General features: G+C 39.8%; 1 protein-coding gene across 1 annotated transcript in view; it reads right to left on the bottom strand.

The window, feature by feature from the left end:
* Nucleotides 1–21,023, bottom strand: part of MAN2A1 (mannosidase alpha class 2A member 1) — a 199,980-nt gene that overhangs the window by 138,709 nt on the left and 40,248 nt on the right. Inside the window, exons 3-4 of the mRNA XM_043913763.1 lie at nt 18,637–18,781; nt 3,350–3,521 (exon numbers count right to left, since the gene is read on the bottom strand). Of these exons, the coding sequence (XP_043769698.1) occupies nt 3,350–3,521; nt 18,637–18,781 (317 nt within the window). The remainder of the gene's footprint in view (nt 1–3,349; nt 3,522–18,636; nt 18,782–21,023) is intronic.

Genomic DNA, 21,023 nt, shown 5'->3' with positions numbered 1-21,023 from the left:
GGAAAAGACTCTGATGCTGGGAAAGTTTGAGAGCAAGAGGAGAAGAGAATGACAGAGGGTGAGATGGTCAGACAGCATCACTGACTCAATGGACATGAGTCTGAGAAAACTGAGAGAGATGGTAAAGGACAGGGAAGCCTGGTGTGCTGCAGTTTATGGGTCACAAAGAGTAGGGCACAGTTGAGTGACTGAATAACAACTACATATCAGCTAGCATTCTTGCCCACAAGCAACACTGACTGACTCTGAACAGGAAATGTATTGGGGGGCTGTCGTGGGCACACAGGATTGAGGGCAAGCTACAAGTCCAGGCTAAACAAAGGACTGGAAACCATGAGAAGGCACGCCACAGGCACGACAGGGGCTGGGACCCAGGGCAGGAAGCCTCTCGTGAACGCACCAGTGCTACAAGGGGTGACCCCAACCTTCCCTCCATCCTGTTTCCCTTCCTTTCACCTGTCCACCCTCACGTCACTCTCTAAGGGCTTAAAACCCTGGGAAATAAAACACTGACTAGCTGAGTCAGATAATAGCTGAGCTGTCTGACCTGGGGCAGGAAAATGAAAGATGTGTGACTTCTGCGTTTGGAAACCGTTTCCTAAAAGGAAACCAGGTGAATGAGATGGAAGCAGTATCCGGTTAGAAAAGGAAGGAATGTGATTCAAGTTACACTCTCCATTTTGAAATACATTCCAGGTGTGGATACATGTTATTCCTCATAGGATGAGTTAAAAAAGAGAGAGAAAATGTTTGGACCCATAAACAACAACAAAAAGAATCCAGAACTCATTAAAAAGCATAGTTAAAACCATGCATTCGCAGCCAGAAGAGAACAGGCTCTACATGACCGATAACTGAATGTGAAGCGGGCAGAAAAAACCTTGAAAAAAAATCACATAATATGCAGTAAATATAACAAAAAAAATTAAAAAGCATATGCCAAAGAGAGACCAGAGATAACTAGATAACTGAATTATAAGAAAATGAAATAAAAACCAATTAGTAAGAGCAAAACAGATAAGCTGCAAAGTATCTGAATTGATAGATGAAAAAGTTAATAGTAAGTTATACATACCCAAATATATGGCAAAAGAAAACAATAATACAGTTACAGATGATTTAGGAAAAAATATCATATTAACAAAATAACACATAAAAATGTGAATGCTGGTTAAGAGCAGTGCTAAAAGGCAAACATAGAGGGAGAAATACTTCTTGTTCAAGTAAATCAACTGGCCCATTTAGCATTAGTTAAAAAACAGGCAGAAGGAATTAATAAAAACAGAAAAGTCAAGAGTAAATATCAGTAAAATGCAAAAAACTTTTTAGGAAACAAGTGGCAGTACAAAAACCAATGAAACTAGTAAGAGCTTCAGCCAATCTAATCAAGATAAAGAAAAAAATCAGGTCCCACCAAATAATAAGGAAAAAAAACCCTACAGATGGAATAAAATCTTAAAATCTGCACAATCTAAGTAAAATGCTATAAAATAATAATTTAAGAAACTATAAAGCATTATTTATAGTCAAGGAGCAACATAAAACCTAGACAGACAGAAAAATTTGTCTTTAAACTTAGTTAAAAAAAAAATTACATATCTGACAAACACCAATTCCACAGAGCATTACAGGGCAGTTCTTAATTTTTGAAAAGTTGCAAACCAGGGGAAAGCTTGATTTTAACTAAGGATGTGTATATGTTCATGTTAATCTAAGTTAACTGCTAACATTTCAACTTAAAAGTCAACACTTTTTATGTAATGTCTTGGAGTCCCAGCTCTTCGTGACTGCCTGGAAGAGTGTCCTGACGAGCACCGCCTGTGGCCGCACACAGCACGCATGGAGACGGGGGTAGATCTCTGGTGCCACGGCTATTCCTGGTGAGTGCAGGCCTCTCAGAGCCTGGAGCCCTTAGTTATGACTTCCACTGACCACTCTTGTGAGCATCTTAAGGATGCTATCAGGGAAAAAAAAATATAGATAATAATGGAAAGCCAATTCTCCCGAAAATACCTTTAAACATTTAGGTCAAGACCTCTCAAAAACTTTCCCATCTTTTTTGGGGGATAGAGTAGGAAGAATTAATCCTAAAGCTCTCTGGGAAAATTAAGCAGTCACTCAATAAAAGAACTTTTCAATAAAGAAAAATAAGGGAAGATTTAAACTGTCTGTTAATGAAACACCTCATAAACTTGCAATAATTATAGTTAGATGGAAAGGTCTATGAAAGAGGTCAGAAAGCCCAGAAATCAATGTTTATTTAAATACAATAAAGATGGCACTTCAAGTCAGTGGAAAGAATGAATGTGTAAGGGAACAGCATGTGGGGCGGAGGCTGGTCTGGACGGTAAGCGGTGTGGCCTGTCCAGCTGGGTGGCCCCATCTGCACAGTCAGGACACTCACTGGACTCACTGCACAGGCTCGCCGCAGAGATGATCAGTTATCATTTGTAAGGCACTTACCACAGGAAGTGATGCAGTAAATGGTGCATGTGTGACACCAAGTAAGTAAAAAAGTAGTTTATGCGAAGACAAACCTTAAGCTCCCGGAAGCCGGGCGGGTGGCGGGAGGAGGGAGACGCAGAGCAAAAGCCCTCATCACACCACATTAAAGAAAAAACCGGAGGGTTTATAAAAGGGAGCAGTAAAAACACCAAAGGCGGGGGGAAGATCCCCTCCTAGGTCGGGTAAGACTTGGGTGTGACAGAAAAGCCAGTATCAAGAAAAGAGATTAATACATTAAGACTACGTAAAAACTTTTGAAGTCTATTTGTCAAACACTAAGAATTAAGAAGAAATTTAAAGCTTCAGAAAAAATAAGGGTTCATACGTGTGCATAAATACTCTTAGAAATCAGTAAGGAAAGTACATGATGAAGCAGTTCACAAAAAGTTCTGCCTGCATATATGAGAAAACATGTAACACTATCACTAATCAAAAATGCAAATTTCCCAATACTTAAATTGATGTGGTTTAGAAAACATTACATTGTTGCCCAATATGCAGAGAAGTTGGTCCACTTCTAAATGAAGAACACGCTGAGACCACCTTTACAGGCACCACTTTGATTTATATGCTTCAAAAACATCTTTACAACATCAAGCCCCTTTGACGTAGTAGTTCCATTGCGAGGACAAAGTTGGAACATAAGAATTTCAGTGAAGAAGTTTCAGGTCACTTTTTCAAAAATGAACCAGAATCAAGGTAATAAAAGGATATGGAGAAATATTTTAAGTTTCATTTATAAAGCTAAGAATTTTCACCTTCTGAAAAGTCAACACGTTTCATTGTAAAATCAATGTATTTAATATTACCTAATTTCAAAAAACAATAGTTTTAAACAACAAACCTTTTAACAGCATCCTTCTTCTGAATATCTATAGTTTCCCACCACTTCCAAAGGTAAGAGATCTCAGACCATATAAATTTTCTCCGTGGGTCTTCTTTCAACTTGACAACCATATTATTAAAAATATACTGAGTCTTCTCTCTAAAGTAGTCATCAAAGGTCTTCAACCAACCTAAATTAAGACACAAATATATCACAAAGGTCTGATTTAAACTCAGTCACACTCAATTGCATTTTGTACAACCTTAGGGGTTTCATTCATACAAAGACAACTAAAAATTTAGCAAACATTTTCAGTTAATGAAATTCCACTGAATGGACATGAGACTCAAAAAGTCACTAATATTGAAATGATAAAAAGACTGAAAGCTGTACAAATTCAGATATCAATGAGAAAAACAAGAGAGCCGAAAAACATTTATTCATACTTAACAATTACAGTATCTAATTCAACTATTGTAACTTATCTCTAATTTAAGGAATTTTTTAAAATTTAAAAAACCCAAACAGCATTAGCAAGTTGGACATAATATTCTTTTAATACGGAATCAAAATTTTACTCTCTCTCGGGCTGCTGCTTAGTCGCTCAGTCGTGTCCAACTCTGTGCGGCCCCGAGGACTGCAGCCCGCCAGGCCCCTCTGTCCGTGGGGCTGCCCGGGCGAGAGTCCTGGGGGGGCTGCCCTGCCCTCCTCCAGGGGAGCGTCCCAACCCAGGGCTCAACTCTGGTCTCCTGCGCTGCAGGCAGATTCTTGACTGCTGAGCCACCAGGGAAGTCCGTTTATTCTCTCATACCACATCTAAAATTTCTTCTTCATTAAGTACCCACAACTAAGAAAAAGAAAATCACAAGTACAAACTGTATCAAAAGCCTAGAAACAGAGCAATAAGGTAGTTACAGCACTATTATGAATACTAACAAGAAGAATTCTACCAAAAATAGGCATCAGTTCCCAAAAGGCTGCTCATTATTCCACTTTTTTGAAGAACAAATTGACAATAATCAAACAACAAATGTACATACATCCATATAAAGTTTTTTTCAAAAAAGAATAGCGACAACTCAGTTCTTTGCCTTTTCCTACTACTTCTCAAATATCCTGGAAACTATATCTAAAGACATTTACAATTTGACTATTAAGAAACATTTTTAACAAGATCTATAGTTCCAAATGCAGCCCCACCCAGCCGAGTAATAAAGCAACGGACAAAAGGCTGAGGCAGAACGCGCACAACCGTCAACCCCACCTTCTGGTGGGAGACAAAATGTCCTCTGTGAGGATCACCTCTCAGCTGTGACATCCTGCAGGGCGCGGAGCTTCCATGCAGACAGGCAAAACTGCGGTGCTGTTGTTTCCAAGTCCCAAACATGCGGGAGGTCTAAGACACTAAGGGTCCCGCTAGTCATCTCTTTTGCCTGTCTGCAATTGAGTGAACACTCAATGCAACTATATCTGCTGACAAGACAGATAACAGAACCTGCAAGGGCTCAGCAGGCGGCACAGCCTTCTGACAGTGCAGACAGGGGGCTCCGATGGGCGCTGCCTCTACGACGGCACTTCTCCCTTTCGCTTTCACTGAGATCCATTCACTCTACGATTCTTTATCGAGCACCCGCAAAGTGATGGGTATAGGAGCTATGAGCCAGACAGGATACAGTTTAAAATATTCTTTAGAGAACTTTCTTGATTTAGGACATTTTTAAGCTAGTCTGTCACCTAAGAACACCACCTGAATAATTCAACTTTTCCATATACCTACAGAAAACTCAAAAATACCTCAGGAATTAGTGGTTTACACAGAATTCCATCTTGCTTCACAAAGCAATGAACCCGGACCCTGCCCCAGAGCACTGAGGCCAGGATCTACACCCAGATTCCCAAGGACAAGCAAAGAAAATTCAACCTATCCTTAAATGGAGATGCCCTAATTTCCTGCTGACCACGCAGCACCCCGGGACACAGAAACGATCCAGTGCTCAGACCCAAGCCCAGGACACACTACAACACTTGATGACACGGCTGCTGCTGCTGCTATTTTTATAACCATCATCAGCCTTTAACTACCCTTTTCACATCTCTACAATCAAACTGGGTCAAAGGAGAAATAAAAGATACTCCTAACATCCAATTTTGAAAAGTATACAATTTATTTATAACATTAAATAAACTGCTCCACATCTTAAACATATTGGTTGTCCAATACATCAGCACAGAATTCATTTTATGTCCCTTTAATGGGCTAGATTTGTCCTCTTGAAATGCATACACTGAAGTCCTAACAGCCAGTAACTTCAGAATATAACTGTATTTGAACATAACGTCGCCAAAGAGGGGCCTCCCTGGTGGCTCAGAAGGTAAAGCGTCTGCCTGCAGTGCAGGAGACCTGGGTTCGATCCCCGGGTCAGGAAGATTCCCCTGGAGAAGGAAATGGCAACCCACTCCAGTACTCTTGCCAGGAAAATTCCATGGACAGAGGAGCCTGGCAGGCTACAGTCCAGGGGATCGCAGACAGTCGCACGTGACTGAGCGACTTCCCTTGTCTCCAAAGAGATGACCAAGATACAACCATGTCATGAATGGAGCCTAACCCAGTGCAGGCATAACTTGTTTTATCACGCTTTGCTTTATTTTGCTTCACAGATGTTGCATTCTTTACAAACTGAAGGTTTGTGGCAACCCTCTGTCAAACAAATAGATCTGTGCAATTTTTCCAACAGCATTTGCTCACTTTATGTGTCTGTCACACTTCGGTAATTCTATTTTAAAATTTTTAATTGTGATCATATTTGTTACCATGAACTGTAAGCAGTGATCTTGATGTTTCACCTGCAATTGTTTTGGGGTGCCACGAACCACACCCATATAAGACAGTGAACTCAATGTTCTGACTGTTCTAAAGGCCATTCTTCATCTCCCCCTCTCCTCCAGCCTTCCTATTCCCTGAGACAAAATAAAATTGAAAGTAGACCAATTAATAGCCCTACAATGACCTCTTAAGTGTTCAAGTGAAAGAAGAGTTCCATGTCTCTCACTTTTAATCAGAAGCTAGAAATGATTAACCTTAGTAAGGAAGGTGTGTTAAAAGCCAAGATGGCCAAAAGCTAGACAAATTGCCCTGAAATAGTCAAGCGATGAATGCAAAGGAAAAGTTCTTAAAGGAAATGAAAACTGCTACTCCAATGAACACATGAACGATAAAAAGCTAAACAGCCTTATTACTGATACGGAGAAAGTTTTGGTGGTCTGGACAGAAGATCAAACCAGTAACACATTCTCTTAAGTCAAAGCCAAACCTAGACCAAGGCCTAACTCTCTCCAATTCTACGAAGGCTGAGAGAGTTGAGGAAGATAAAGAAGAAAAGTTTGAAGCTAGTAGAGGCTGATTCATGAGGTTCAAAGAAAGCAGCCATCTCCATAACATGCAAGTGCAACAGCAAGGGAAACAGCAAGTGCTAATGCAGAAGCTGCAGCAAGTTATCCAGAAAAATCTAGCTAAGATCATGAATGAAGGTGGCTACATTAAACAAGAGATTTGCAATGTAGATGAAAGAGCATTCTATTGGAGGGAGATGTCATCTCACACTTTCTTATAGCTAGCAAAGAGAAATCGCTGTCTGGCTGCAGAGCCTCGCAGGACAGGCTGACTGGCTTGTTCGGGGATAATGGAGCTGGTGACTTGAAGTTAAAGCCAATGCTCATTTACCATTCCAAAAATTCGAGGGCCCTTAAGAATTATGCAAATCTATTCTGCCTGTGCTCTATAAATGGAAGAGCAAAGCTTAGATAACAGCACATATGTTTACAATAGGATGTACTGAATATTTTAAGCCCATTACTGAGATCTTCTACTCAGAAAAAAAGATTCCTTTCAAAACAGTACTGCTTATTAGCAATGGTCACCTGGTCACACAGGGTGTCTGATGAAGATACACAACAACATTCACATTGGTTTCATGCCCACTCATACAACATCCATTCGGCAGCTCATGGATCAAGTACTAATTTTGACTTTCAAGTCTTATGCTTTAAGAAATACCTTTCATAAGACTATATAGCTATCATAGATGGTGATTTCTCTGATGGGTCAGAGCCAAATCAATAGAAAAACTTCTGGAAAAAATTCACCATTTTAGATGCCATTATTAACATCTGCAATTCATGGGAAGAGGTCAAAATATCAATGCAACAGGATTTTGGAACGTATTGACTTCAATCTTCAGGAATAATTTCAGGGGTTCAAGACTTTAGCAGAGGAACTCACTGCAAATGTGGTAGAATTAACAGTGGAGTCCAAAGGAACTTCCCTAGTGGTCCAGTGGTTAAGACTCCAGAAGACCCTTGAGAGTCCCTTGGACTGCAAGGAGATCAAACCAGACAATTCTAAAGGAAACAACCCCGAATATTCATTGGAAGGACTGATGCTGAAGCTGCAGCTCCAATACTTTGGCCACCTGATGCAAAGAGCCAACTCACTGGAAAAGACATTGATGGTGGGAAAGACTGAAGGCAGGAGGAGAAGGGGACGACAGAGGATGAGATGGCTGGATTTTATCACCAACTCAATGGACATGAATTTGAGCGAACTCGGGGAGATGATGAAGGACAGGGAAGCCTGGTGTGCTGCAGTCCATGGAGTTGCAAGGAGTCAGACATGACTGAGCGACTGAACAAAGACACACATCTACCATTTTCTACCTAAATTTTAACAAAAATCAAAATTAATCCCAATTATTTGGCTTATAAACTCAATTAAAGAAAAGAACTACAGTGAAATGCCTCTGAAATTAATTTAATAATAAAATACCTGCATAAGAGGCAAATTTAGAAGAAATAGTCTTTATGAAATTTAATAAGTTAAAGGCTTTTTTAAAATACAACTACTTATTTTCATCTTTGTGATGAACTCAGGCCATTTCAAAGAATAGTTTATCAGGGGAGTGTTCATAGAGGAATTACAGTGACTGATTAATCCATTTTGCCTTCAACACTTCATTCGTCCTTCAACAATCATGCAGACAATATGTCAAAGATATTCACGTGAGCCAAAAGACAAGCTCAGAGGTGTCAACTTAAAAGGGCTCCATAAAACTCGTATATAATAGATATGAATATCACAATACAGCACAATTAATGCAGAATGAACAGAAAGACAGTCTCTTGCAGTTTTCAATACTGAGTAATATAACAGTAAATTAGCTTTTATTGCTCTTATACAATAGAGTAATCAAGTATTCCCTTTTACACTGAATTGACTCTTTCTAAATTACTGTAAAACTCCAACTGTATATTAACATGAGACCAATCACAAAGATAGCATTTTATAAAAAGTTGTATGGGATGAATTTTTGTGATATAAAATTACATTCCTATGTCGAGATTTAATAATCTTGGGACATTCAGATACAAACTGATTTACTTAAATGGTCAATTCACAGGCTTTTTCTTTTCTTTGAATATACTTAGAAATTGAAACAGGGCTAGAACAGCATTAAGAATACCTTTCAATTTATCCTTTTTCATTCTAACAGCACCATCACCCATAAAACAGCTAATCACTATTTTAAATAAGTGAGGAAATGTTAAAAACAAAGAGTACACAATTAGAAGTTTTATTCAGCCATCATAATTCCAAAGTCATTATCAATATTTTATCAGAGAAATTTTTAATTTCTAAAATATAAAAATAACACAGTTGAAAACTCTATTGCTTATTCTTAATCTGCATAAACAAATACACACCTAATAACTGTTCACTAACAAAACACAGTTTATTTTTTAAATTGTGGACTTCTGATCTAGCTCAAAGTCTGCAGGCTTGCGGGATCTGAGCGTCTGAGGAGCGCTTCACCCTTCTGGTTGAGGGCACGTACAGGGCCACCCAGGGGCCTGGGCAGGAGCGCCCACCCTGCGCACTGGACCCCAGGGGTCTCCCTGCTCCTCCTCTGGGCCCACCCTTTCCACAGGACAAAGCCACCAGGCAGAGGCTGTGCCCACCCACCGTCTGTACCACACAGCCCTGCCCTTCTGAGTCCCCAGGGCTCGGAAATCCGTGTCTGATCACCCCACAGCCAGCTTCTTGAGCCTCCCAGGGCCTCCTACTAGGCCGTCCCTGCCAGGACAGGTGAACTTGCAGGTGGCCCCGAGCCTGGCAGTAGCCAGGAGGTGCAGTTTCCAGGGGTGTGGGGAAAGGGCTGGGGTGTCTGCAAGAAGCACCCTCCCGGGTTCAGGCAGGGCCGGAGTCCCAGAGGCTGAGGCTCCCCACAGCAGCAGCACAGCCAGTGGGGGGCAGAGCGCAGGCGTCTAAACCCTCGCCTGGCCTTTCAGGTCTCTGAGCTATTACATCCTAAGGCAACAGGAAAAGATCTACTTTATTTAGCAATGTATTAGTTTGATTTGCAACGGTTAAATGTTTAGACATAGTGTTTGAGGGCCCCCATGTACTTTTGCCCCAGGTCATGCAAGTTTTAGAAGCGAGCCTAGATAAACACTGCCAGCTGAACTTCAAACAAGTCCACTCTCCTGACTCTAGCACCTGGTACAGTCCACAACAGCAAAAGGTCAGTCAGTAAGTACTCGACAGATGAATGAACTGTATGGCAAAAAGGACTGGAAAAAAATGCATGTGGAATGAAAAATGCAAATTTACTACTTCAACTGAAAATGAAACCAAAGGTCAAAGACACCACATACTATTAGCTCTATTATGTTCACAGTCCTGATACTAACCTAATAATCTTTGAACAATGTCTCTAAGTTTCTATTTTATATTTATAAAGGCTCTGTCAGTCCTAAGATGACTTAAAACACACACATCCGGAAGAAGGCATGCCCCTCAAACCATTGTTACACTGTTACGGTTTTAATTGCTACAATAATGACTTTTTAATGAGTACATTAATTCCACTCAAATAGGTACCAACTGTTAGAAAACATAAAAAGATTCCGAGTCAAAAATATATCCAGATAATAAACACTGAAAAAAGTCCAACATGTTTCAAGTTATTTCCATTTTAACAAATATTTTCAAATTTAAAAATATAAGTAGAGTTCATTAAAAAAGAAAGCGCCTTTATTTTAGTCATTAAGTTATTCTATATTAACAAATGATCAACAAATTCCTTACATCACTTGTCAAACCTTCTCATGTTCACCTGTAATATCCAATCCTACGCTTAAGGGGTTACAAACAACTTTAACTGATGTGACCATAACTCACATGATGATTAATTTTAATTACAATATTTCTAATATAAAATAAACTTATTTTTCCCCCTGATAAACTGTGAAAGAGTTTTAATTAACTTTCTGTTCTGGTTTATTCATTCAAACACAATCCAAGCATCTAATGATGACAAAGCAATAAAGCTAAGTTGAATGAAAACATTTTACAGTGAAAATATAAACAAAATGCTGTGGGAATAAAGAAATGGTAAGTTCCTATTAGAAGAATAGAAGAGAGATTCTTAGATTAGATGTCACTTGGTTAGAGAGAAAAGGGGGATGTTCCCAACAGAGGCAAGAGGAGACAGAAAAGACAGGAAGCCATGAAAGGATTGTCAGTTTCAGGAAGCAGCAGGCAGTGGGCACGGCCTCACTGCACCTCACGCAGTGGGGACACGGTGAGACACGGAATAACAGAAGTGAGATCACACCACTGAGAACTCCTCAACCATCCTTGTTCTCTCCAAAAACTTAGAAGGAAGGAAGTGAAGGTTTTCTGAGCTGGGTTTTCAAAACTATCTGCACTGCAGATAAACTAACCAGGTAAAGGATAAACTAACCAAGTAAAATAGGAGAAAAACAAGACATGAGGCCACCGCCATCATCCTGCTGAATCCGGTAATGGACCCCCGTGGGAACAAACATGGGGAAATAGAGGCCAAGAAGGCACGGTGAAGGGAGTTGAGTAGTTAAGTTTTCAGGAGAGAGGAGAAGCAGAGTCAAAACTGAAGCTGAGTCTTTGAAAACTTACAAACCTGCCGATTCCTCTAAATGCTTTTGAACTCAGATATCCAAAATAACCCAACCTTTTTGCAGGTGAGTCAGTATCATCTGATAGTTTTTAAAACGTATCAGCTTCACTTCCATTAGCTTGTTTGAGATACAGCATTTTTTTTAACCTATGTAAGATGCTGTCACTGGAAATTCTACCCCACACCACAAGAATCCGTTTGCATTACTATCAGGACAGCTGGATTTGGTTCACATTGCAGTTGTATTAATGACCAAATGTGACCTCTTTCTGTATTGCTTTTCTAAATGCCCTTTAAAAGACCTGCATACCTTGATACCTGACACCTGCAATTGTGAGATAACCCTCCAAAATATTTTCTAAATCTGTGCTTCCCTGTGTTACTTCCCTTCCATGTTAAAAATTTCATCCATGAGTATTTATTTGAACCAAATGAGGACACTTCCGGACTAGTAAGTCCTGTCCAAACAAAGCTTGACCATTTGAAATAAAGAAAAGTATCTATGAGAGACATGCATATTCCTTTGGGGGCATTACTCTTAGGATATGTGAGGAGTCTACTAACTTAGCCTTATGAGCAAGCCAATACTGGGCAAATTATCAACGTTTCTAGAAAAAATCACTTAAAAGCTGGAAAATACTGCTTCTCAATCCCTTTGTAGCAATGAGAAAAACCACTCACCATTTCATGTACTAATGCAGTATTTAAGGACTAAGCCGTCTGTTTCAGTAAGGACAGAAGAAAAGAAAGGAAGGATAGCATACAGTGTAGTGAGGTATCTACTTCAGCAACAGTCACTAACATGTTTTATACGATTAATAACACTAAAGTGGATGGCATTTGGCTTGGAAAAACTTAAAGACATTCTTCCTAGAAGCTCTTTTTGTGGTTTCAGAAGTATTACCTGCAAGAGGCAATATTAAAAAATAGTTATGAATTCTGATTCCAGGCCCAGATTGACTTGGGTTCAAACCCACCCTGCCACAGACACATTACTTACCCTCTTTTGTGCCTCAGTTTGTTTTGTTTTTTCATCAGTGAGATGAGGGTGAAAACATGATTTTTATCATAAAGTCGCTGACAGGATTGATGGATTCAAAACAGTAACGCATCCGCCTGCAATGCAGGAAATCCGGGTTCATCGCTGGGTGGGGAAGATCCCCAGAGCAGGAAATGGCAACCCACTCCAGTAGACTTGCCTGGAGAATCCCATGGACAGAGGAGCCTAGAGGGCTACAGTCCATGGGGGTCACAAGAGTCGGACACGGCTGAGCGACTCTCTCTCTCTCTCTCACACACACACACACAATACCTAGAACAGTGCCTGGAACATGGTAAATTTCCACTGTAGCAGCAGTTAGTTGTATAGTCAGCATAGTGGTGAGCTCTGAAGCACCCAGGACTGAAGACAGACAAAAGTAATCAAAACAGGGGAACTGGAAGATGTTTAATGATGACCCACGTTTCAGGCACTACCTGACATTTGTGCTCCTAAGGAATATAGTCTAGTGAGAGCCCAAACAATCAGATTTTTTTCCCTTTGAAGAGGAATATCAATATATCAATTCTAGAGATCTCTTCAAAACAAATGTCAAATTTTCTTAACATTTAAGAGTGCCAGATAAAATACAGGATGACAGGTTAAATTTGAGCTTCAGATAAATAATAAATGTTTAGTATAAGTGTGTACCATATGATATTTGCAGCACATGTAAAAAATTATACATTGTTTATAGAAAGTTAAAATGTAAATGAGCAGCCTGTTGTTGTTTTCTTTTTTCCCCAGCTAAATCTGGCAACTCTATTAACAACCGAAGTTCAGACAAATGTGCTAAATTAGCCAATGCCCATAGAGCAAGAAGAAAAGAAATAGCAGCATCACTTGAACTAAACAGAGTATCTTAAGAGGCGGTATAGTAAATGGGAAAGAATCTGGGGCTTAGAACCAGGCAAATCTGAGCTCCAAGTCACCATCCTCTGCCACTTTATAACTGTTTAACTTTGAATAAACAACTACAGTTACTCTAGCCTCACTGTCCTCACCTGGTAAATGGGATTTGAATTTACCACTTTTCAGGGCTGCAGGACAGGTTACACTAAATAATGCATACCCAACACTCCCTGAGGCAAGATGGGCAATAAAGGTCATAGTGTCTTAGCTCCAGAAACTCAAATTTCCTGTACAGTAGCCAAAACCAAAGAACTCACTTTACCCCACAATAACTAAACAGAAAAACATATGCACTCCCCACTGTTGCCACAGACAAAGCTCGCCTTCTCCCGACGCCCTCCTTCCACCTGGCAGTCTCCTCCGGCAGCCTGAGCTCCGTCCCCGGCCTTTCGCCTGCGTGGACGTTCACCCACCCACGGAGAACCAGAGCTGTTCTCTCCGGACTGTGCTTAACGCATTGGAACAGAAGAGCTGGGGAATAACATTACACTGTGACGTCCTCACATGTTTCTCTTTCCTACAGACTTTTTAAGAATAAGGATACATAAGCAAATTCATTTCAAATTATCATATAATACTAAATGCAAAAATCTGTCCTCTCAGTTTTCAAAAAACAAAGGCTGAAAATCCTAAACACTCATTTGAGTCAAAAATTGGGCAGAAGAACTGAAAACTCATGAAAGAAAATTATCTTCCAGTGTGACTCTTGGGCCTAGATCTTCCTTCAGTTTTGGAGTCACACCACAAGGGAGGATTATTTTCTAATGTTCATTTTACAAACTGCTTAACTAGCGATATGCTGTCCAGTTTTTCATTTAGTGTACCTTACCTTCTCTCTACACACTTTTTTCCTTTGAAGGAAAATTAACTATTTCCACAGTTAACTAGCAGGAAGCAAAGAATTAAGATTGTAGATATAAAGGTGCTGTAATGGTGTTTTAATCAGCTTATTAAATACAACATGAACATGTATCAATCAACTAACATTTAATTTCATGGTCTGTGATTCAAAACTTTTCAAAAGTGTAACAGTACACAATTATCAGCATTTACTTAATTCCTTTCCAAGTTTGTTTCAACTCATGTAAATCATATAAAATATTACATGATAATTGTTACATGTCCTTATGTACTGGAAAAAGACATAGTTAGAAATTTTATTAATATATAAATATAATTTGAAATTTACCTTTCCAATTCAATCCAAAAAGAAAAATATCTCCACACACAAAAATGCAGCAACATAATTTTTTAAGTATGGTGACTTAATATAGGAATTTCCTAAAAATTTATTTCAATTATTTCTAGCCCCAACAGACAAAACTCCACTGATGAAACCAACTACTGGGCTAAAGTTTATTTTAAATTGTTGCTGCAGAAAAGGAAAAACTCTCTATAAATTTCATTTACAAGTAAACTGCACATTCATTTAGGAGTATTTACAAATATTTCCCATCACGGAGTCACACTTTAACTTAGAATGCATGTGTACATACTCATCTCTTTTCCTCTACTGAAAGAGTGGTTTTTCATCATCTGAATGATTCAGTTTTTTACAGAATAATTCAGTTATCTAAATTCTATTTTTGTTAAGGAGGAACGAAAATTAAGTCAGCAGGTTCTTTTCTCTAGCAGTTTGCTTGAAAGCAAAAATTGCTTTAGTTTTAAAAGGTCTGTTTCTGACCATTATTTTTGACTCAAGTGGAGAAGGGCCTGAGGGTAAAGGTCATTAACATCTTTCACTAAGACAAAAAGATTCAACTGTGGTTGCTAGGATACCAACAGACAGACTCATTTATTAGTCAGGAACAATTATTCAGAATGCCTTCTCACAGAACAACATACTAACTCCAACAGGAAGCTTAATGCAAACAAAGTTTAAAAGGCAGAGACAGTCCCTGCCCTTTAAGGGCGTAATATCATGTTATTGGTATTCAAAATTATACAGTGCACTTTAAAGAAGCTATTTTTTAGAGGACTGGAAATAAGTAGACAACAAGAAGGAGGGCAGTTGAAAGTATAGGCCAAAGAATAAGTCAACTGTTTGATCTGAGTCTGCAGAATCAGATTCCTTTGTTCATTAGCTTATTTAACTGAATGAGTCTATACTATGTGCAGTTTGAGGTATTAACAACCTGAAGAAGGAATTCACAGGGCCAGGACTCCATCTCAGGCCTATCTGTGCTGATCATGCTCGGCTGCCTCTCCAGTGGACTCTGAACTCTCTGCTTAGTGCCTGTGGAAACGACGATGGAAGGATAAGACCCCCTCCGGACAGGGGAATCCTGAAGATCACATCCAGGTTACTCATTGCCTAAGAGGAAACATACCGTAATCACCCCTGTCTCCGGACAGGTCATAAACTTTTTCCGTATCTATTGGGATGTAATCACAGGCTTATCGATTATTAACTGGTTGGAACGTGACCACAAGCTTATTGATTATTAACTGGTTGGAATGTAACCGCGGGCTATTGATTATTGACTGTTTGAACACGTAACACGTGAATGATGGGGTTACTGTAGTTGTATTTACCCTTCATTAGTCTATGTGAGTCTCAAGGGAATTGGGGTGGTGGGTTTGGACACGTACACATGGGGTATAAAAGATTTTCGCAAATGCTGGTCGGGGTCCTTGGCTAAGAGGAGACTCTGCCTTGGGCCCGCCGGCGTAATAAACTGCACTCCACTATCTGCATTGTCCCTCTGAGTCAAGTTTGTTTCCCGGAGAGTGTGGCTACAACAAACCCACTGGTTAACAGGACAAAGTTCGAGCCCTCACTGAGCTCACACTCCAGTAAGGAGACCGATCAAAATTTGTATCTGTGCTGATATGCAAGCATGAAGTGTGTGTGTGTATGCACGCGCGTACACAGTGTGAAAAAGTTGTGAAGGGGCATGGAGGAAGTTAGTGAAGGCTTTGCACATATTTAGCGAAGACTATATGCCAACTATTGGGCTAGGCAACGAGGACAGCGTGTAACAAGAGACCCATGTTCTCTGCCGGTCCAGGTAAACCAGCAGGGAAGCACTCTGGTGCCACTTACTGCCTGGGTGACCTTGGCAAGTTGGTAACACCATCATTAATAGTGGCACCAACCTTCAAAAGTTATTGTCAGCATTAGCTGTTTATAAAACATCTGCCACACTGCGTGGGAAACTACAAACTTTATTATTTCAGTTAAGAGCCCACATTATAGATAACAAGAAATGAGATCAGTGGAAGCTGAGGATGGCAGAAAAGAGGAAAGGATAACAAAGCCCTCTAAAAAATAAAAAGGAAGGAGACTTGTGTTCACATGGGGAGGTCTTGTGAAGCACACTGTAAGTGTATTTACAAACTTATGAGGGATTCCTCGGAACTCCTACTATGGATGTGGAATTATGGGAACATAATGCAATAACATCACAAACCCAATTAAGTGACAAGAATTAAACTATGCATGACTGGCAGAGAAAAGAGGAGGAGAGAACAATTTAAATAATAAAACCAGCTTGGCCACTATCTCACTCAATGAAGAGATATTTCAGAGTAAATGAGATTTATAGGAAAAAAATAAATCCACAGTCCTACAGTCTCAGATCCCATATGTGAAGTGTGAGCACCTCACCTCAATGAGTGAATCCAAATATAAATGAAGATAGTATGTCTTTCATATGTGTCCCCTAAATGCAAATGTACTACTTAATCTGGTGCTCAAGTGGGTAAATAAACAGCAAAAGAAATTTTTATTAGGTATGATTTTCATCACCTTTTGCACTTACTTCATAACTAAATCTCGTTTAAGATGCTGCGCCGCCTACATGACCTCCACTTGACAGACACACAAACGAACAAGCCCAAGGACACCTGGAGGTCGGCCTCATCCAGGCTGGCCCCAGAGCTCTGCGGCCTTTACACGGGGAGGCCTTTTTGCACGCTTAGTCGCTCAGTTGTGTCTGACTCTTTGTGACTCTTTGTACTGCAGGCAGCCAGGCTCCTCTGTCCATGGGACTTTTCAGGCAAGAATACTGGAGTGGGTTGCCATTTCCTCCTCCAGGGGATCTTCCCAACTGAGGGACAGAACCTGTATCTTCTGTGTCTCCTGCATTGCAGGCAGATTCTTTACCTGCTAAGGTGATGACTAAAACACATAAGAGGAAATGTTAATGAGACAAATAGAGCTAGATGAAGACATTAAAACCAAAGACAAGGAAACCAAATCGGAAGCTGATGTGTAGTAACTGCTCATCACAAATTTCCAGAACAATATTGATTTCATATATATATAATACTTCTCCTCATACTAAATACTGAAGTATACTAGAGATTCACACGTTTCAGCATCCAAGCTCTATCTTGCAGACCATCTTTCACATCTAAAAGCAGTGTACGTGGTCAAACACACACATGCAAAGCTTCACCAAATCATACTTCCAGACATAAAGTAACAAGTTCTACTGTCTTAGAAAGAAATACATAAAAATAAACTAGGGGAAAGGATATGACAAAATTCAATGTTAAGAGCAAAAACATGCAAAGTAGTAAATGAATATGGTGCCTCCGATAGTAACAATGAAATTGAGAAAAATGACAAACAGAAGCGTAAGTAAGTCCTTCAAAAGAAGTCTTTGGAAGTACATTCCAAAAAATCCTGCAACTTAATTTATGGGTCATTTACTCATTACCTGTGTCCTCACACTAATAAAGACAAACACTGAATTACATTTCCCATTATCATTTTAGCAACTTTCCTTTACCTTGGGTGGAAAAACCTCTGATAAATACGAACAGGTGTCCCCGAACGAACACCAGCACCAGCGGTAATGACGCAGTTACTCTCGTCACGCTGTGCAGCGTGCCTCTAACCTTCCCCTCTGTGAAGGGAACACTTCATCCTGTCTCCTCCCGGGAGAAACTTACTCTGGCCTAAGGCTGTCTAACTGCTGGGGCTGGGACTCACACTCATGACTGCTTGAAACCAAGGCTCTTAACCACTTTATGCTGTTTCTATATTTTAAAGATACAAACTTTACCATGAGCATTTTGCATTTTCTAATGCAGAGTTTATGGACATGAAATAATTCTCTCGCACAACATTTAAGAAGTAACTAAAATGAACTATCACTACCTTAAATGCATGTAACTTTTCATCTCCCAAAGCTAAGACCTTCTTGTGTTTATTCCTATTTGGTACTGCCCAAGTATTATCCTTGAATGGCCCATAAATTGGTAAAACAAGAACACTGTGACATACAAAATATGTTAAAAGTCAGAGAATAACATCCCCAAAATTTGAAAAGTAGGTTTACCTGATTCTCATTAAAATTCTTTGGGTCTACAAGGACTCAATAACTTCCAGATTTTTGAAGTGCAAATTTTACCTGGGTCATTATGGGAATGAGGCACCACAAAGACTTGAAGGGGCTTAGTGTCCCATTCATCAGGTTTATAAGTAATGTCAAATCCTTGCTTCCAAACTCCACCATCTGGATTGTCAAAAGGAATTAGACTGTAAACATCCAACATCTAAAAACAGAAAGACAAAAAAAGTTAAGTTTAATCATGTATGCATGTGTGTTAGTAAGTCGTGTCCAGCTCTTTCTGACCCCATGGAATGTAGTCTGGCAGGCTCCTCTGTCCACGGAATTCTCCAGGCAAGAATACTGGAGTGGGTTACTGTTCCCTTCTCCAGTTAATCGTGTATAACCATTATTAATTTAAACTTAATGTTGGGAATATTTGCTCAAAACTACTTGTTGCTATACTCTGTATATATATTTTGAAAAATGAAACTATTTCTGTAGACCTTAACTAAAGAGGTTGAGGCAGAACACCTTTAACCATCATTCAAAGGGCTAAAATAAAGGTTAAAATTGTGCTATATAATAAACCTGATAAATAACCCCATTCCTCTTTTGCTCCTAATATAAAATAACTTCATTCAATTCCTCTTCCCCTACTTTACTTCCAATACAATATAACAGAAAATGATGGGAACTGAAGAGCTAACAAAAGATTTCAATATGATCAAATATTTTAGCATTTTCAAACAAAGTACTGAAAATTATTTTATAATTTGTCTTTATTTTATAACCAATCTCCTATATTTTGAATTCTATATCTGAACGGAAACAGATCTATAGATATTCTTTAATTTAGCTTATGTATGTTTACCTTTTTTATACTAAAAATAAAACTATAACAGGGTCAACTAGGTTTAAAATAATTTTTTTTAATTGAGATTCAGCTTTTAAGTGTTCAAATGTTTGCTAAGTTCCAAAGTAGTATTTCTTCTAAATAATAAAACATTTGGGGGGGAAAGGGAAAAAAAATATTATGAGAAAACAAAGCCAAACAAACCTGAACACTTATTTTTCATGTTCTCTGTGATACTAGGTGTGACCGAGAACACGACCCTCCTTCGGTAAAATGTAAACTACTTGAGAAATTACATCCTAATTAATACATAAATGGGTTACAAAACAATGTTTCAAGATAACAAGCAAATTACACAAAAGTGAACACAAAATATTTTAAGAAAATAACATACCTTTCACTTGGACACTCACAATGTAAATAAAATGCCCCCAGGATAAGAAGGGACGGAGCAGTCCCGCTACCTCGCGGGTCCTTCTCAGGCCCTGCGGCTCCCAGCACCCTGCTGCCTCGCTCCGCCTGAGCTCCATGACTGCTCTGCACCTCTTTCTAGCCGGCTCAGATTTAGGACCACCCCCGAAAAAGATTTTATCGTTTCCCTTTAAAAGTACTTAGTTAAAACCTAAACACAGCCAAGCCTCAGAGAAACAGATATCCCCTCAAAGCCCAGGATCCTGATCCTATCTGAACATGGCCACACACTAGCTGATGAGACAATCCCACTGTCCCCAGCTTCCGGCTTAGCAAGCGAGCCATGGCCTTGAGATCATATCACGTTCTCTGTCCCCAAGAGTCAGTGAAAGTTTCTACACTGAAGCAAGGCCAGAGCCAACTCCTTTTGTCCAACTTTAAAATATTCACTCCTTAGGGTACGGCACCAAGATCCAGTTTCCGGTCTAAGGTACAATGTTAAAATAGCTCTTTGTCAACTTGTAGAACGGAGCAAGTATGAGCGACACTCAAAGTTTAAGAAAGGCAGAAGTCCTGTCTTACCTGAGTTCTCAACACCACTACCCTCCAAGAACAGTGCCGCTGGAGGAAAAAACTGCTTTGGCCGAAAAGTTTGAGTGCTTTCTAAGCCATTACAAAACACCCGAACAAGCATTTTGGCAAACCAATATAATGCAAGCTAAATACATAATTTAAAATTCTCTAATGAAATGAAATCAGTAACCTCCAGTTGAAGACGGTGCAGCAGAAGAAGATGCGCTCCTCTTCTCCTGCCAAAGCACCAGAACCACAACTGGCTGCTGAACAACCACTGATAGGAGCACTGGAACCTGACAAAAAAAGACACTCCATGTCCAAAGACAAAGCAGAGGCCGCAGCAAGACGTAGCAAGGACACAATCACGATAAAATCAAATCCCATACCTATCGGGGTGAAAAGTGAAGTCGCTCAGTTGTGTCCAACTCTTTGCGACCCCGTGGACTGTAGCCTACCATGCTCCTCTGTCCATGGGATTCTCCAGGCAAGAATACTGGAGTGGGTTGCCATTTCCTTCGCCAGGGGATCTTCCCAACCCAGGGATCGAACCCAGGTCTCTCACATTGTAGGCAGACGCTTTACCATCTGAGCCACCAGGGAAGTTATCGGGTGGGTGACCCACAAA

This window comes from Cervus elaphus, chromosome 9 (assembly GCF_910594005.1).
Source record: "Cervus elaphus chromosome 9, mCerEla1.1, whole genome shotgun sequence".
NCBI classification, from domain to species: domain Eukaryota; kingdom Metazoa; phylum Chordata; class Mammalia; order Artiodactyla; family Cervidae; genus Cervus; species Cervus elaphus.
Note: the sequence above shows the minus strand (reverse complement) of the source record. Positions and strands in the feature narration are given on the sequence as shown.